Source organism: Musca vetustissima, unplaced genomic scaffold (assembly GCF_032173495.1).
Source record: "Musca vetustissima isolate MV318-11 ecotype Yass unplaced genomic scaffold, APGP_CSIRO_Mvet_v1 utg79067, whole genome shotgun sequence".
In the NCBI taxonomy this organism is placed as follows: domain Eukaryota; kingdom Metazoa; phylum Arthropoda; class Insecta; order Diptera; family Muscidae; genus Musca; species Musca vetustissima.
In genome coordinates, this window is record NW_026876946.1 from 1,184 (window position 1) to 20,853 (window position 19,670).

The 19,670-nt window shown below is 35.6% G+C and overlaps 1 protein-coding gene across 1 annotated transcript; it reads left to right on the top strand.

The window, feature by feature from the left end:
- The first annotated feature begins 10,670 nt into the window (after positions 1–10,670).
- Positions 10,671–16,868, top strand: LOC133321476 (CBY1-interacting BAR domain-containing protein homolog). The gene is made up of 6 exons (XM_061530568.1): positions 10,671–10,810; positions 10,871–11,030; positions 11,797–11,937; positions 12,004–12,495; positions 15,557–15,736; positions 16,536–16,868. Exons 1-6 carry the CDS (start codon positions 10,671–10,673, stop codon positions 16,866–16,868), a joined length of 1,446 nt encoding a protein of 481 aa, XP_061386552.1.
- The last annotated feature ends 2,802 nt before the right edge of the window (positions 16,869–19,670 follow it).

A 19,670-nucleotide genomic window follows, 5' to 3' on the forward strand; every position in this document is an offset into this window, starting at 1 on the left:
GTCTTCTTTAAAAAATCCACGCCTATGGCAGCTTTGTAAAAAGTCTTCTTTAAAAAATCCACGCCTATGGCAGCTTTGTAAAAAGTCTTCTTTAAAAAATCCACGCCTATGGCAGCTTTGTAAAAAGTCTTCTTTAAAAAACCCACGCCTATGGCAGCCTTAAAAAAGTATTTAAAAAAGAAAACTTGAAAAAAGTCTTCTTTAAAAAATCCACGCCTATGGCAGCTTTGTAAAAAGTCTTCTTTAAAAAATCCACGCCTATGGCAGCTTTGTAAAAAGTCTTCTTTAAAAAATCCACGCCTATGGCAGCTTTGTAAAAAGTCTTCTTTAAAAAATCCACGCCTATGGCAGCTTTGTAAAAAGTCTTCTTTAAAAAATCCACGCCTATGGCAGCTTTGTAAAAAGTCTTCTTTAAAAAATCCACGCCTATGGCAGCTTTGTAAAAAGTCTTCTTTAAAAAATCCACGCCTATGGCAGCTTTGTAAAAAGTCTTCTTTAAAAAATCCACGCCTATGGCAGCTTTGTAAAAAGTCTTCTTTAAAAAATCCACGCCTATGGCAGCTTTGTAAAAAGTCTTCTTTAAAAAATCCACGCCTATGGCAGCTTTGTAAAAAGTCTTCTTTAAAAAATCCACGCCTATGGCAGCTTTGTAAAAAGTCTTCTTTAAAAAATCCACGCCTATGGCAGCTTTGTAAAAAGTCTTCTTTAAAAAATCCACGCCTATGGCAGCTTTGTAAAAAGTCTTCTTTAAAAAATCCACGCCTATGGCAGCTTTGTAAAAAGTCTTCTTTAAAAAATCCACGCCTATGGCAGCTTTGTAAAAAGTCTTCTTTAAAAAATTCACGCCTATGGCAGCTTTGTAAAAAGTCTTCTTTAAAAAATCCACGCCTATGGCAGCTTTGTAAAAAGTCTTCTTTAAAAAATCCACGCCTATGGCAGCTTTGTAAAAAGTCTTCTTTAAAAAATCCACGCCTATGGCAGCTTTGTAAAAAGTCTTCTTTAAAAAATCCACGCCTATGGCAGCTTTGTAAAAAGTCTTCTTTAAAAAATCCACGCCTATGGCAGCCTTGAAAAAAGTCCTCTTTAAAAAATCCACGCCTATGGCAGCCTTGAAAAAAGTCTTCTTTAAAAAATCCACTCCTATGGCAGCCTTGAAACAAGTCTTCTTTAAAAAATCCACGCCTATGGCTGCCTTGAAAAAAGTCCTCTTTAAAAAATCCACGCCTATGGCAGCCTTGAAAAAAGTCTTCTTTAAAAAATCCACGCCTTGTATGGATGGTTGCCTTAAAAAATGTCTTCTTTAAAAAATCCACGCCTTGTATGGATGGTTGCCTTAAAAAATGTCTTCTTTAAAAAATCCACGCCTTGTATGGATGGCTGCCTTAAAAAAAGTCTTCTTTAAAAAATCCACGCCTTGTATGGATGGCTGTCTTGAAAAAAGTCTTCTTTAAAAAATCCACGCTTAGGGCTTGTATGGATGGCTGGCTTGAATAAATATTCTTTAAAAAATCCACGCCTACGGAAGGCCTGAAAAAAATATTCTTTAAAAAGTCCACGCCTATGGAAGGCCAAGAAAAATATTCTTTAAAAAATCCACTCCTATGGAAGTCCTTGAAGCAAATATTCTAAGCCTATGGCGGCTTTAAAAACATTTTCATCATATTCCAATTTTTGTTCGTATTCTTGGTAACAGATTAATTTATAAAAATTATTTTTACATTTTTATGATGCATTTGCGGATTTTTTATTTCGTGACGATTGTCTGCTACAAGAATCCCCGTTTTTTTAATTGCATTCCTTCAACATTTACAGCTCATAAATCGGACGTTTTATCATTTGTTTGCTGTTTATTTTTTGGTATTTTTATTCATTTTTAACCGCAGCTCTGATGTTTAGTTAATGGCTCCGCAGCAAAAAGGTAAAAGACTTTACTGAGTATTTTTTCTTTTTTCCCCTGAAACCGGATTTGTCTGATGTCTGTGGTGGCTTTGGATGGCGATTTTGTGTGTGTGTAATTTTGTTGTAGTTGCTGTTATCCATTCACGCAAAACAACAAAAATATTCAAAATCGTCCAGTTACTAAAAAAAAATCAGAATGTATCATCATCAATTCAATTGAAAGTGTCGACAGGGGCTGACTGATTAAAATTTATATATGTGGGAGATAATTTTTTAGTATTCCCCCTGTAGCTGTTGTATTTTTATCATTGTCGCCGATGTTGTTGTTGGATTTGTAAATGTCAAGGTCACAAGTAAGCTGCTATAATATTTCAATTAAAGTCTACCATTTGAAGATTTACGACAAAGTCACAACGGCTAAACATGCAGGACCATTAATCACCGGCAGTTTTACAACCCAGAAGAGCATTTAAAAATCCGCAAGTGTATCCTGGAACTATGAAACTTTGCTGTAAGGCATATAAATTACTTAATAAATAGTAATATCTTTGACGAAGTTCGCATATTTTGTAAGGAAAATAATACATTTAGAAGGTTTTCCAATGTTGGTACCAATACATATAAACGAATGGATTTTTTAAAGAATATTTTTGTCAAGCCAGCCATCCCTACAAGGCTTAGATTTTTTAAAGAAGACTTTTTTCAAGGCAGCCATCCATACAAGGCGAGGATTTTTTAAAGAATATATTTTCAAGACAGCCATTCATACAAGGCGTGGATTTTTTAAAGAATATTTTTTCAAGGCAGACAGCCAAGGCGTGGATTTTTTTAAAGAATATTTTTTCAAGGCAGACAGCCAAGGCGTGGATTTTTTTAAAGAATATTTTGTCAAGGCAGCCATCCATACATGGCGTGGATTTTTTAAAGAACATTTTTTCAAGGCACCCATCCATCCAAGGCGTGGATTTTTTAAAGAACATTTTTTCAAGGCACCCATCCATGGCGTGGATTTTTTAAAGAATATTTTGTCAAGGCAGCCATCCATACAAGGCGTGGATTTTTTTAAAGAATATTTTTTCAAGGCAGCCATCCATACAAGGCGTGGATTTTTTAAAGAAGACTTTTTTCAAGGCAGCCATCCATACAAGGCGTGGATTTTTTAAAGAAGACTTTTTTCAAGGCAGCCATCCATACAAGGCGTGGATTTTTTAAAGAATATTTTTTCAAGGCAGCCATCCATACAAGGCGTGGATTATTTAAAGAATATTTTTTCAAGGCAGCCATCCATACAAGGCGTGGATTTTTTAAAGAATATTTTTTCGAGGCAGCCATCCATACAAGGCGTGGATTTTTTAAAGAATATTTTTTCAAGGCAGCCATCCATACAAGGCGTGGATTTCTTAAAGAATATTTTTTCGAGGCAGCCATCCATACCAGGCGTGGATTTTTTAAAGAATATTTTTTCAAGGCAGCCATCCATACAAGGCGTGGATTTTTTAAAGAATATTTTTTCAAGGCAGCCATCCATACAAGGCGTGGATTTTTTAAAGAATATTTTTTCAAGGCAGCCATCCATACAAGGCGTGGATTTTTTAAAGAATATTTTTTCAAGGCAGCCATCCATACAAGGCGTGGATTTTTTAAAGAATATTTTTTCAAGGCAGCCATCCATACAAGGCGTGGATTTTTTAAAGAATATTTTTTCAAGGCAGCCATCCATACAAGGCGTGGATTTTTTAAAGAATATTTTTTCAAGGCAGCCATCCATACAAGGCGTGGATTTTTTAAAGAATATTTTTTCAAGGCAGCCATCCATACAAGGCGTGGATTTTTTAAAGAATATTTTTTCAAGGCAGCCATTTATACAAGGCGTGGATTTTTTAAAGAATATTTTTTCAAGGCAGCCATCCATACAAGGCGTGGATTTTTTATAGAATATTTTTTCAAGGCAGCCATCCATACAAGGCGTGGATTTTTTAAAGAATATTTTTTCAAGGCAGCCATCCATACAAGGCGTGGATTTTTTATAGAATATTTTTACAAGGCAGCCATCCATACAAGGCGTGGATTTTTTAAAGAATATTTTTTCAAGGCAGCCATCCATACAAGGCGTGGATTTTTTAAGGCAGCCATCCATACAAGGCGTGGATTTTTTAAAGAATATTTTTTCAAGGCAGCCATCCATACAAGGCGTGGATTTTTTAAGGCAGCCATCCATACAAGGCGTGGATTTTTTAAAGAATATTTTTTCAAGGCAGCCATCCAAGGCGTGGATTTTTTAAAGAATATTTTTTCAAGGCAGCCATCCAAGGCGTGGATTTTTTAAAGAATATTTTTTCAAGGCAGCCATCCAAGGCGTGGATTTTTTAAAGAATATTTTTTCAAGGCAGCCATCCAAGGCGTGGATTTTTTAAAGAATATTTTTTCAAGGCAGCCATCCAAGGCGTGGATTTTTTAAAGAATATTTTTTCAAGGCAGCCATCCAAGGCGTGGATTTTTTAAAGAATATTTTTTCAAGGCAGCCATCCAAGGCGTGGAAAAATTATTTTTTGACAACCAATATTTTTAGTTTTGAGTCTTAATAGTGGCAATGTGCCAACAACTAAAAAAACTCATGTCGATGTACTACTTTTGGAATGATTTAAAAACAAAAGAAACATAATTTTTAAAAATACATTGTAGTATATTTTTAAAATACATCGACTATTTCAGTCTTCATTTTGTGACTCACAGTGTGATGCATAAAAATAATTATGGCTATGCAGAAGAAAAAAACAACAAAATAAATAAAAATCCGCAATGTCTACTTCCTTATTCATGGATAATTTTTTTGTGGACATATGAAACACTCAGTAAATTGGCTTCCTCTGGCAATTAATTTCTTTACAAATTTTGTTTACAGATCATAAAATTTATAGAACATTTTGTTTTTGGAAAAATATAACGAATTGTTTTAATTAAATTTAAAATGTATTTTTTAATTGAAAAGGAATAATTAATTTATTTTTCCAACATTTCTTTTTAATTTTTTTTTTATTGAAAAAAGAAAATGACTTTCCGTGTGGCGCCCTGCAAACATCCGCATCCATAGGTAATTTTAGTCATCCAAATTGTCACGGGATGCAACAGTTGTTTTGAAGATGTCAATCTGTCAATGTGACATCTTAAATTGTGTGGTATTCGCAATTTCTTGTCAAATGTCTTCTAAGAAACAAATTTCATATGTTACTCAGAAAAAAAATATTACCGAAAAAATAATTACGTTGACTTCCAAGAAGAATGTGATTAAGTGATGATTTATAATCCCTAATTAAACAATTAGCTACACTTCGTATTTTAGGGAATGTCCCAAATTGGTTAGACTAAGGAGAATCCCAATTATCAGAATCACATTTAGTTATACCCTACACAACTATGTTGTCAGGGTATTATAGCTTTGTGCAGCCCCAAGAGTAGTCATATTTCGACTAGCTGAGTCAATCTAGACATGTGTGTCCGTCTGTCCATTATAATTTGTAAACACGATAGAGGACACATTTATGGACCAATCTTCACGAAATTTTGCGTGCAGGATGGGTTCTGGCCAATGAAGACCCCTATTGTTTTTGGAAGTATATAGGGGATGAAATGGACCAAAAACTTTATTTTTGTCTGATTTTTCTGTTGATTCCAGAGGCAATTATGGCCCAAATATCGTGAATTTTTACATGGAGAAGGGAATCCGACCAAAGAATAAGCATGCCGGTTTTGATAAAGATCGGGCAATATTTAGCAGGTCTAATGGACCCTGACTTTTATGTGAATAATTACAAAATTTGTATTCTATGGCGTATATATTTACCCCTGAGAGACATAGACCCGAGAAGTTGATAATAAATCCAAGAGGAGTGGTTAACCTTTCAATCGATACCAATTATATTATCGTATGTACTCGGATGTGGGAGTTGCACTTAAATATTTACAAGTGCTTACGTATTCATATGTTATTTAGTAACCCATTAACACACTAGAGGGCGGACGTATATTTTCAAATTTTCCATGACGATCCAGGTGTGATCAAAGACAACGCCTGTCATTTTCTGTGATCATCAGATAATAATATTGGGGTGAACTGAACCAAAAACTAAATTTTTTGTTTATTTTTTTGAGTCAAACATCACAACACAACCCACGGGAAAGGAATCTGGCCAAGTAATTAGAAGGGCTATACTGAATATTAGTAATATTTTTTGACCTCTAGTCGGCCAAGAGGGTGCAAATATCGCGGAATATCGTCCAAGCTCAGAATATAGAACAACAGGAAGTTAGATTTTTGTAGAAGTTGTGTAGGTTATCATATGGTCGGACCCGTCCGACTACACTGCTCCGCTCACTGGTTTTTTATTGGATTTAAATAGAACGTAAAACCTCCAGGATATACTAACCAATTGAGTTAAAATTTAATTCAAAAGATCCTAAAGTTTAGACATATTCTATATGGAACTGAAATTAATCTATGTATAGACTACACCAGTCCCTAGAGGGTTCTACTTCCAGGAAGTACTAAGAAAATGTCTATCTAGAATCAAATTGAATCATTTACAAAAAATGTGTCTATCGAGCTACCATTACACAACAGTACAAGAGACATCTATATATCATTCGGAACGCTTACCAACAGGTTCGTGTCTCTGCTATGAATCAATTGACTACACAAACATTATTGGCATTGCCATAATAGAGTTTTAAATGGATTAATCATTGCTAAATTAGGGGGATTCACATAATGGTATGACAGGTTCTTCAACCACTATAAACTTGGATTATGGATAATGCATTATTTCAAATACAGATGTCACATATGCTATTTTCCTACGAATTGGCTGCGATTTGGAATTCAGGGTATTCTTGATGGCCGTATTCCTTAACGGTAGATGTGACCTGTAAAAGAATATTTTTAACCAGTAAGGAAAGTAGTAAAGACGGACTGGGCCGACTATATAATACCCTTCACCACTTTGGGTATATTCTACATATGTCTCCTAACAGACTTCGCCTTTTCGAAAGAACGTTGACATGAAATTGAACAAATTTGAATCTGTTATCTGGAACCTATTCTAAATTTCATTTCATTCGGGCAAGTTTAGAGTTGTTTGCGTACAATGCGAAAAATTTATGTATCGATTTTATTTACATAAATTTAATTTCAATCAGATACCCGTTTGTAATATATATGGAAGCTGTGTCTGTATCTGCACCAATTAAAAAAAAAAAAACTATAACGTCATTCTAGTCTAAATTTGATACGTTTCGTGTCAACCGGTGCAACATTTACTTAAAATCCAACGAAAATATAAATGGGAGTTATATCTAAATCTGAACCGATTTCAACAAATTGTGTATCAATCGTACAAACTTTGGGTCTTTGGTGCACACTTTACATAAAATCGAAGGGAAATATAAATGGGAGCTATATCTAAATCTGAACCGATTTTCACACAACATTCTAGACACAGTTCAGTTAAAATCTGATGAAAATATATGGGAACTATATCTAAATCTGAACCGATTTTTACGAAGCTTAGCAGACATCATTCTAGACTCAATTCAGTACGCTACGTCAAATTTCGCGCAAATCGAAAGATATGTATATAGCAGGGACCGAAAATAACAGTTATTTTTTAAAATGCGAACAAAAAAATCTTCATGTTAGAGACATGGGACACTAATAGTGTCATATACCAATAGATTCGTACTGAGGAGCCCATTGAGGATATTGAGTGATCTTGAGAAAACACTCTCAGTTCCCATGTTAAGGATTATTTTTTAACGGAAAAAATAAACGTTGATTTTTAACTGTTAAAAATGATTTTTATTTTTTTCGTCAAAAATAAAAGTCTATTTGCGATTTTTATTTTTTCTGTCAAAAATAAAAGTCTTTTTGGGACTTTTATTTTTTCTTAAAAGTCTTTTTGGGACTTTTATTTTTTCCGTCAAAAATAACAGTCTTTTTGGGACTTTTATTTTTTCCGTCAAAAATAAAAGTCTTTTTGGGATTTTTATTTTTTCCGTCAGAAAATAAAAGTCCTTTTGGGATTTTTATTTTTTCCGTCAGGAAATAAAACTCTTTTTATGTAAAGAAGTTTATACAACTTGTAATCAGTTATAAAATTACAATTTATAAATCTCTGTCCTTATTACAATAAGTCTACACATAAGTAATCAAGATCAAAGGTAAAAAATATTTGTTATAAATTTTTAAAAAATAGTCTAGTGTACCAAATCATGAATATAAATTAAAGAATCATTCCCCTGACTATTAGGTCAAAGGTTATATAACTGGTACCAAACTCTATATGTTTATTTACGTAAAAAGACTTTTATTTTCTGACGGAAAAAATAAAAATCACAAAAAGACTTTTATTTTTGACGGAAAAAATAAAAGTCCCAAAAATACTTTTATTTTTGACGGAAAAAATAAAAGTCCCAAAAAGACTGTTATTTTTGACGGAAAAAATAAAAGTCCCAAAAAGACTTTTATTTTTGACGGAAAAAATAAAAATCCCAAAAAGACTTTTATTTTTGACGGAAAAAATAAAAATCATTTTTAACAGTTAATTAAAGTTGATTTTTTTATTTAGGTCACATAATAACAGTTATTTTTTACCTGATTTGATATAAGTTATAACCGTTACGGTCCCTGGTATATAGGGACTTAAGTGCACCATTTACATAAAATCGCACAATCGGTAGTAATATCTAAATCTAGGCTCAATTCAGTGCGCTATGCCAAATTTCATGCAAATCAAAAAATATATAGGGACTTTGGTGCATCATTTCTATTAAGGGAACCGCCACCCCCCCCCCCCCCCCATTCACGATTTAAAATTTTCAAGATTTTCAATGGGCTGGTAAATCAATACCAATGCTTGTTATGGTTTGTAACTTTGCACATATATATTTGAAGATTTAAAAGAGAAGAAAAATAATTTACAAAAAAATTTTATTATTGTTTTGTTGTTGTTTTTTGTAATTAAAGAAAAGTCCTTATTTTTGATGGCGGGCATGATAACTCCTCACTGGAACATCGGAATCCGAAAATTTCAACGGTGTTAGAAAGAGTACATGCCTGGCTCTCGTATGAACTAGGATTATTGACTTCGCTCTAAAATTAACAAAATGGTGGACCTTTGAAAAAATATTTTTGGAAAATCGCCAATTTTTTACCAAAAACCAAGTTAAAAAATAAGGAACATCTTCACCGATTGGCTTTATCCTAGTTCATACGAGAGCTATACACTCCCAGAGAAACGTTGCAAAATTTGGAACCAATTGGATTATTAGTTTTTGAGTTATCGTGCCCGCCATTCGCAAAAAAATGTTTAGAGAAAAACGCGTTTAAAGTTTGAGAAGCCCTTCAGCCGCCACTTGATGCTGACACAATAAATCGGATATATCTTCAAGAGTTCTTGAGATTTTCACTTGAAATTTTGTAGAGACATTCTTTAATCAGTGTAGATTCGAATTGTATCAACAAAAATTTTGACCCCGAGAATGGGGGGGTCCCCTTAACATCAATATACGGACGGATGGACATGCATAAATCGACTCAGAAAGTGATTCTATGCATATTCTCAAAAGGAACCATGGTTATATCTCGATTCCTTTTGCCTGTTACAGACAATGCACAACGACATAACACCCTGTACCACAGTGAGGTGAAGGGTATAAAAAGTCAGAATATATTCCACATAAAAAATATATATGGCAGTGAAATAAAACAAATTCGCTGTTTAACGCTGATTTTTTATAAGTGCTCAATGTGTTTTATTAAAGGAAATATATATAACTATAAAAGAGGGTTAGTGTTTCATCTGGAAATATTCTTATAGAGGAGTTTGGGTCTTCTTATACGAGATCTGGAAGTCTTTTTATAGAAGAGATAAAGGTCTTCTTATAGAAGACATGGATATCTTATTGCAGTAGAGCTCGAGATCTTCTGATAGAAGAGTTGAAAGAGTTTGAACGTGAAAAGAAAATCTGAATGTATTTTCAAAGAAAAACCGCAGTCCTTTTATAACGGTAATATAATATTTTTTTATTTTAGTTTGTATAATTTTTTTGATATAACCATAGTTGGCACGACCACGGACAGCGAATATTGGGGCGGGTGTGAGGTTCACCAATTGCCTTAATGAATTAGATGCAAACAGTGTGGGTGATACGTTTGCCTTGCAGCAAGAATCAGTGGTCGGATTCAAAGCCAGTTGATCGAAGGTTATTATGTTTGGGCACGTTGATCCTGGCTGCATTTAACGGTACGTTAAAAATGGGGTACAACTTGACCAACAGAAGCAGTAAACATCCCTTGTTTAGGCGCTTGTAAGCTAAATTTAACCGAAGATCTTCATATAAACGAAGTAATAATATTCTTATAGATGCAGCAAATGACTTTATATAAAATAATAATTAATTCAAAATGCTTATTTTGGGTTTCCTTTTTGTTCCCATCGCTCCTTTTCGGTGTTCGGTGAAATATTTAATGCGCTTCATTCAATATTCTTTATTTTATTTTTCGAACGAAATGAAACACACCTTTTCTAAATATTGCCCGTCGTCATACGTTTCCATGTAAGGTTGAACTATAAAACCACCACTTTCTTAATCACCCTGTGTTGCCATGGCAACCGTTAACATTTGACAGTTGAAGGGAAAAAATAAAACAATAGCCACAGAACGAAACCATTTCCTTTATTACAATAATTAATATTTAATTTTCATTATTAAAAATAATGTTTCGTCGTAGTAAATTATCATTTCTCAATACCAAAGATGATCGTATAAAAATCATCAACGAGCGCATCAATTTAACCGAAAAACATTTAATGGAAATGTGTTCGACATTTTCGTCTTGCACAAGGAAGATGGCAAAGTATGTCTATAATGGATATTTTAAATAATAAATAATTTATTGGATTTTCCATTTTTTTAGATTTCGTGATTCATATGATGAGTTATCGAAAAGTCTCAAACATTATGCCGATGAAGAGGAAATCAATGAAAGTCTAACAGAAGGTTTGAAAAATATGACAAATGCTGTAACAATAATGGCTGATTATATGGATTTGAATGTTCACCGTATGGAAATAAAGGTGAGTAGATGTAGCGTCAACAAGAACTATTTTATAGGAAGCTATAAAGACTCGTTTATGGGAACATTCGAGGACTACTCTATTGGAACATATAAAGAATCTTTCTCAGGAGCCTATAAACACCGAGTCTTTTAGAGGAGACCAAAAAGACTCCTTCATGGGAGTCTATAAAGACTCCCTTATTGGGAGTCTATTAAGACTGATTTATAGGAGCCTATAAAGTCTCCTTTATAGGAGCCTATAAAGTCTCCTTTATAGGAGCCTATAAAGTCTCCTTTATAGGAGCCTATAAAGTCTCCTTTATAGGAGCCTATAAAGTCTCCTTTATAGGAGCCTATAAAGACTCCTTTATAGGGGCCTATAAAGACTCCTTTATAGGGGCCTATAAAGACTCCTTTATGGGAGCCTATAAAGACTCTTTTATAGTAGCCTATAGAGATTCCTTTATAGAAGCCTATAAATACTCCTTTATTGAAGCCTACAAAGACTCTTTATAGGAGCCTATAGAGACTCCTTTATAGGAGCCTATAAAGGCTCCTTTATGGAAGGAGCCTATAAAGACGCCTTTATATGAGCCTATAAAGAATCATTTATAGAAGCCTATAAAAAATCATTTATAGCTGCCTTTAAAGAATCCTTTATAGGAGCCTATAAAGACTTCTTTACAGGAGCCTATAAAGACTCCTTTATATGAAATAATCATTTTTGAGGACTCTAATTAATCCTTTTTAGGAATCCCTAATAATTGTTATTCTTGTCCTTCCAGATAGTCAACGAAATGGCCCAATTTGAAACATTGTGTAAAACAACCAGAGACAATTTACGTACAGCTGTCATAGCTCGGGACAAGGAGGTACTAAAGCAACGACAAATGTTGGATCTTAAATCCAAATTCTCTGCCAATAATGTAAGTAGCAAATCAAATATACTCAGCGTCCAATAAACCTCTTATATATCCTCCGTCTCCTTCCAGTCCGCTGCCGATTCCGAATTGCTCAAAGCCAAAATGGAAGTTAATCGTACAAATAAAGAAATCGATGAAGTCATAAGTAATTTTGAAAAACGTAAACTCAACGATCTGAAACAGATACTAACCGATTTCATATTGATTGCAATGAAATATCATACCAAATCGTTGGAAGCCTTAACGGCTAGTTATTATGATGTTAGCAATATTGATGAACGTGGTGATTTTATAGAATTTCAAAAATTAATGAAAACGAAAAATGAGGCACAGGAAAAGAAAGCGGGGAAGAATAAGAAGGCTAATAGCTTACGTTCACAATCAATGGAAAGTTTGGATAGAGATCAGCTGTTGAGTCCGTTGAAGAGAAAGGGAAGGATGTCAAAGTCAACGAAAAATTTAAATGAAGCTAAAACTGATGATGATGATGAGGATGACGACGATGATGATGATGAGGACGACGATGATGAGGATGATGATGATGACGAGGAAGATGATGAGGTAATGGAACAAAATAGTTATTTCAGAAAAAAATAATGTAAAATATCCTTTACAGGAGTCTAAATGGAATATTTAAGTATAGGTATTTAAGATTCTTTATAGATAACCAAAAATGAGTCTTTACAGACGTCCATGAAGTAGTCGTTATAGGCTGCAAAGTAAACGTCGCATAAAGGATTCTTTATAGACGCCTATAAAGTCATCTAGAAGCCTTTATTGTCATATATAAAGGAGACTTCTATAACGTAGACTTATTGACTCCTATAAAGGAGCTTCTAGAAGCCGATAAAGAAATTTGTATGGGCTCCTACTGAGCAGTATACATACTCCTACAAATGAGCTATTGTAGACTTATATAGACTCCTATAAAATATAAGCCTTTATAAACTCTTTTAAGTAAGCCTGTATAGATTGCTATAAAGGAGTATAAACGCCTATAAAGGATTATTTATAGATGCCTATAAAGGAGACGTTGTAGAATTTTATAAAAGAGCCCTTATAGAATCTTATAAAGGAGCCTTCATAGACCACTAGACTCCTGTAAAGAAGACTTTATAGACTCCTATTAATGAGCCTTTATAGACTCTTATGGAGGAGCCTTTATCGAGGCCTATAGAAACACTGTCATAGACTCATATATATCAGTCTTTATAGTCTCCTGTATATGAGTCTTTATAGACTCCTGTATAGGATCTTTTTATAGACTCTTATAAATGAGTCTTTATAGAGGCCTACAAGGGAGTTTTTAAAGACACCTATAAAGGAGTCTTTGCAGACTAAAAAGCCGCCTTTATAAACGCCCCAAAAAAGAATTTGTATAGAAATATTTACGGAGACTCCTTACATATATTCCTGGTCAGAATAAAATTATCTGCCTATTCCGTTCGTCTGTCTGTTGAGATCAGAATATAGCTAGCAATATGTAGGATATATCTTTGCAATATTATTGGTCATACGTTGCACATCATTCTAGACTTATTTAGTACGCTACACCAAATTGCGTGCAAATCGAAAGATATTTAGAGAATTGGGCGCACCATTTACCTTAAATCGGACGAAAATATATATGAGAGCTATATCTAAATCTGAATCGATTTTTACGAAACATAGCACACATCATTCTAGACTTACTTCAGTGTGCTATGCCAAATTTCGTGCAAATCGAAATATATAGGGACTTTGGTATACTATTTACATTAAATCGGATGAAAATATATATGGGACCTATATCTAAATCTGAACCAATTTTCACGAAATTTAACACACATCCTTTTAGGCTTAATTCAGTACGATGTGTCAAATTTCGGGCAAATCGAATGATATATAGGGACTTTGGTGCACCATTTATGGTGCACCATTTATAATAAATCGGACGAAAATATATATTGGAGATATATCTAAATCTGAACCGATGTTCACGAAACTTAGCACACATGACTTTAGACTTAATTCGGTACGAAATGCCAAATTTCGTGCAATTCGAAATATATATGGGGACTTTTATGCAGGATCTGAACCGATTTTCCCTAAACTTAACACACATCATTCTAGACATAATTTAGCACGCTGTGCCAAATTTCATGCAAATCGAAAGACGTTAGGATTTTATTTAACATGTTTTGGAATGTCCGATTTGGACCAAATATGCACCGTTTTATTGTATGCCATTTCAGAGGTAACTTCATAATGCCTTTCTCATAGAAGTCCTGCTCTCTATTTCCAAAAAACTCTACTAGTCGATTTTCACAATCCGCACTAGATACCAATTTTTAATCATTAAAGAAATTTTTCAATGCAAGAAAAGGATGATAATCGATTGGTGCCAAGTCCGGACTGTATGGCGAATGCATTAACACTTCCCAACCAAGCTCCCGTTGTCCTGGTGGAACACGACACCTCTCCTGGTGCCCAATTCTGGTCGTTTCTGATCAATTGCTATCTTCAAACGGTCCAGTTGTTGACAGTAGAGATCAGAATTTAGTGTTTGATCATATGAAACCAACTCATAATAAGTAATCCTCTTCCAGTCCCACCAAATGCGTATCAGAACCTTCCGGGTCCTGGTTTGGCCAACTATTGAGGTGCTTCACCGCTCTTTGACCATGATCGTTTTCACAAAGGGTTATCTCCAGTCACCATCCGTTTATGAAATGGGTCTACCTCGTTCCGTTTGGCCAAGGCTTAGCAGATTGAAATTCGATCCATCCTATTTTTTCTGTTAATTGGTGTGACACCCAAACATTGAGCATCTTTTTGAATCCAGCTTTGTCAACTGCCGGTCAACTTCGATAATTTCTCCGATTTAATCGAAATTTTCGACGACCGGCCTAACGGATTTCTTATTCCCCAGCCTAATATTTGGGAGCCATATCTAAATCTGAACAGATTTTCAACAATTTCAATAGGGTTCGTCCTTGGGCTAAATAAATGAGCTGTACCAAATTTCACCCAAATCGGATTATAAATCTGATCCAATTTAACATCAGCTGACGGACAGACATGAATAAATCAACTCAGAAATGGATTTTCTGCATTTTGCCTGTTGCAAACATATGCACAAAGACATAATACCCTGTACCACAGTGTGGTGAAGGGTATACAAAGAGATCTGATACTGCAGTGACCTGTTATGATACCTATGATTGCCCTCATCTCTTTTCTACTCATAGAAATTGATGAAACATGAAATTTTACGCTTAGAAGGCATTTATCATGACATAGCTCACATATGAAAATCCTGATCGATTTTAAGTAATTTGAATCCCCACCCTATGGTAGAGGGTATACAAATTTTGACAGTTCCGAAGTTCTAATACAATTTCCCAAACTGATTGTCGTAGTTTGGTTTGTATTTCGTTTTGTTCTTGTTGCATATCCCCCATGGTATAGTCGCCTTATAAAGGTCCAGACCGATTTTTGGTATTTTGAGTGCTCTCTTCATAGAGAAGGATATAAAAAGTTCTGTCCGGCCGAACTTAACGATTTACAAAATATATGTATATTTTAAATTTTGTGTTTCCCTAATCTCATATTTTTTTTGTTCTCTCCATCCTACTTCCAGGACAACAGCGCAAGATCAAAATCTGATGATGAATCCAACACTGAAGCCGATGAAGATGTGGGCGATGCCGTGTCTGATGATTCTGCCTCAGATATAAAGGCAAATAGCAAATTTAATTATAAGAAACCCCTAGCAAAGCCACAAGTTAAACATCCCTTCAAAGCTGTGGCAGCCACACATGTAAGGTTGCAAAAGCAAATGCATGTCCAGTATTAAAAACCAAAAACAAAACCCCAAAAGAGTTGACAATCGTTTTTTTCTTCATGCATTTTTTACTTGCAAACAAACGAAAAAACAAATCCAAAAAGTATTGGCTTTACATTTCCACAAACCATTAAAACACTTGGTAAATTTGTTGGTAAAAAAAAATATTTGAACCTCTTGCAGCACAGGCAACTTCATCATCACACTCCCTCCTTCATTTTGACATTCTCATGACAACTTGAAACTACTTAAAAACAAAAGTTTGTTTATTGATTACAAACAAACAAATTCATTATCTATAAATCATTCGCCTCCCCCACCCCCTTCATAATGCAACCATTTGTAGACTGTGGCATTTCCATTCCTACCACCCAGTAACCACGTTATGGGTTTTTTGTAATGTTTTCCGTGGCAATGTTAGCTTAGCCCTTAACACATTTGTTGCTTTCCCCGCTCAGACTTGACTATAAGGACCTGGTTATGTAGATTTATTAGAATACTACAAAACAAGCCACCCCCTGTAGTTGTTGTTGTTGTTGTAGCAGCCCTATTGCTTTTACACAATGGGCTGAGGTGACAGACGTTGGCCGAGTAAGACTCGGGTCGTTTCGGATCGTAGACCCCTCTGTCGAGGAAACGACCCCCTGTAGTAGTTGATTTCACCTGCTCCTGAAAATGTTCCTCACACCTGTTCCTTATAACCAAGTTTGATTGTACCGTAATTATTAAATAAGTCACAATTTTAAATATTGTATGTTTATGTGTGTGTATGTAGGTTCTCAAGAAACCCCATTTAAAAGCCGAAGGTAGCAGTGGTCCTGCAATTGCTGGCAAAAATAAAAATGTATTTGTAACAAAACGTTTAACAGGTGTTTCCGCCTCTTCCTCGAAGGGTATACCACGTTTGGTAAATAAACACGACAAGCATAAACTATCAGCGTCTACTCCTTTAAAGGTTGAGGAAACGGATGAGGAGGATGACAATGAAAATAATGGCGGTGCAGCTGGTGGTGAAGTTAAAATTGTCGAACGAAAAAAGAAAACCAAATCCAGCGGTGAAAAGAATGCGGGAAATGTTATTAATTGTACACGGAATAATCGGAATTAGTTGTAAGCCCTATATTCTTCCCCAAAATATAATAAACTATGAAATTAAAAAAAAATAATAATTGTTATACCCGAGGTGAATATATGAAATACCGAAAAAAGGTTAGGCTTGGGGATGTGTAGTCACTTATGTGGCTGCAGCACTCCGAGACCGTTAGGTCCGTTGTGATCATCCACAAGAAGAAAACAGATAAGGAGAGATCTATAATGGGGGGAGAAGATTGGGTAAATAAAGAGAGATGAGAAGCTTACAGAAAAATATAAGAATGTATGTTTGGAATAACGTCGATGGCTATAGAGATCAGACATAAGATATGTTACGTGTCAAGGCTGCACTTTCCCAACCACTTTAGGTTTCTCAGGTTCAACAGTGAGTGCGTTCTTTTGGTAGACAGAGTCGGCCAAATGGATCTTGACACGTTGCACCTAAGTTCGTTGTGCCAAAGTACATAGGCTCTTTTGTCGAAGAACGCCTCAAAGTTCCGTTAAAGATGACATATGGGTGGCTTGATTGAGTCATCAATTGCTAGATCTGTGGATTGAGATCCTCGTCTGCTCTTTCATTACCCAAGATGCCACGGTGTCCTGGTATCCAACACGGCCGATAGCTGTAAGTATGTTCTTACAAAGCTGTTCTACACTTGAGGACGGCCTCAGATTTGATATAACAAGATTTGATGGCTTTAAGAGCCGCTTGACTATCCACGAAGACAGTTAACGGTTCAATGACCTCTGCATCCAGACTTCTTATCAATTCCGCTGCCTTCCAAATCGCGAAGATTTCAGCTGGGAAAACAACACAGTTGCAATCCAGGTTGTAGGTTAACTCAAGGCCTAGACTTTCACAGTTGAAGCCCGCCACTTGGATCCGTCTGTATAGAAGGCCAGACCGTCCAGAGGAGGGTTACTTCGGTTTCAGTCGTCTCTACGACATCTACATCGTCAAATCTCAGAACTGGTGATATATAGTCGCTTAGTTTTACGCGTTGGTCCAACGTCATACCTGGCTCGTTCAAGATACGACCATACCTAAAGGAACAATTCGCCAGAGGTTTTGTTCACACAGCCTTAGGGAGACCTCACATTTATTGAAAAGGTCTCACAAAACTATCCGAATTATATTGATCGGAAGAATTCATACGTCGCGGAAAATAAAACTCTGAGAAGGAGCCGATATTTCAATTATATCTGGGGGATTGAGTTGTCTTCTACAACCGTTTCATCGATACAGGATAGGAATTCGATTAACGACAAGGAATTTGCTTTCAATGATTCCTTCAAATCAACAGAAACCTTAAATTTATACAGAAGTTCACACGGAACTATCCGAATGATATTGCGAGGGACTTCTAGTTCGAAAGAATTTACACATCGCGGAGGACACAACTTTGAATAGCCCTAGCAAGGCTGAGAAAATAATGCCAGATACTTCTCATAAATCAAAACCTGTGTGGGGGTCGCCAAATAGTGAGAAATCCTTGACATCATCTATCATTGCGAAAGATGGCAAGGAACTGTCCGCAAGAAGGTCTCAGAAAGGTGCCAGTGACCCTACCCCGTTTTTCGATACAAAATAACTACCCCAACCAAACAGGTGTTGCGCTGGTAAAAGCGAGAACTAGGAATATGAAGTATGACAGCTGTTAAACAAACCCAATGAAACACCAAGTGTATAAAGCGAAGTATGAAATGCTGGCGAGAGTAACGTCGACTCCTGCGGCGTCTGCAACTCTGGGGATGCGGTCCTCGCCCGCTGAAGCACGTTAGACTACATCGGTTAAATTGACGAAGCCCTTACCAAAAGCTGTAAAGAGGCAAAAGCCAAATCTTCCGTTTCGAAACAAGGTTCCTCAGCCAGGGAATCCAGAAGACATTCGAATGACCATCATTGACCGAGCTGATACCGATGTGTGCATCAAAGAATTGTATTTTTTGTCAGTTTATAGGTATATGAAGGACCTCTTTCTGACCTACGACGTTGATCGTCTGAAACTTCGAATTAGTCAGGTCATCTTCTACAAAGTCAAGGTCATAAAATGTGGGACTAAGGAGTCTTCAGACTCCCCACTCGAAAGCAATACATTGAAGCCTTTAGGAAAGCTATGTCACCATTTCCCAGAGTGGTAGTGACCATGGTGAGTATTCCTCTCATGGAATTGGACAAAACACTGAGTTAAATTCTTTTAAATTTCAGTGTAGAAAGATTGTATTATAAGAGTATAAAAAGACTACTTAATAGAAGTCTATGTAGACTCCTATGAAGTGGTCTGTAAAGACACCTTTATTGGAGTCTAGAAAGACTTCTTTCCAGGAGTCTAGTAAGACTCCTTTCTAAGAGTCTAGATAGACTCCTTTATAGGATGCTATAAAGACTCCTTTATAGAAGTATATAAAGATTTCTTTATAGAAGTCTATAAAGACTCCTTTAGATCAGTCTATAAAGACTGCTTTCTAGGAATCCAGAAATCTCCTTTCTAGGATTCCAGAAATCTCCTTTCTAGGAGTCTATAAAGACTCCTTTTTAGGAGTCTAGAACAACTCCTTATTTGGAATCTAGAAAACTCCTTTCTAGGAGTCTAGAAAGATTCCTTCATAGGAATCTAGAAAGACTCCCTTCTAGAATCTAGGAAGACTCCTTTCTAGGAGTCTAGGAAGACTCCCTTATTCTTTATAGGCTCCTATAAAGGAGTCTTTATAGACTCCAAGGAGGCTTCGTAGACTCCTACAGGCTCCCATATGAAGGCTCTATGAATACTCCTTTATAGGACTCTATGAAGACTCCTTTATAATAGTCTATGAAGAC

Coding starts and splice junctions, on each gene's coding strand:
- LOC133321476 (XM_061530568.1), top strand. CDS start 10,671: ATGTTTCGTCGTAGTAAATTATCATTTCTCAATACCAAAGATGATCGT. Junction 11,031..11,796: donor TTCACCGTATGGAAATAAAG/GTGAGTAGATGT, acceptor TTGTCCTTCCAG/ATAGTCAACGAAATGGCCCA. Junction 11,938..12,003: donor CCAAATTCTCTGCCAATAAT/GTAAGTAGCAAA, acceptor GTCTCCTTCCAG/TCCGCTGCCGATTCCGAATT.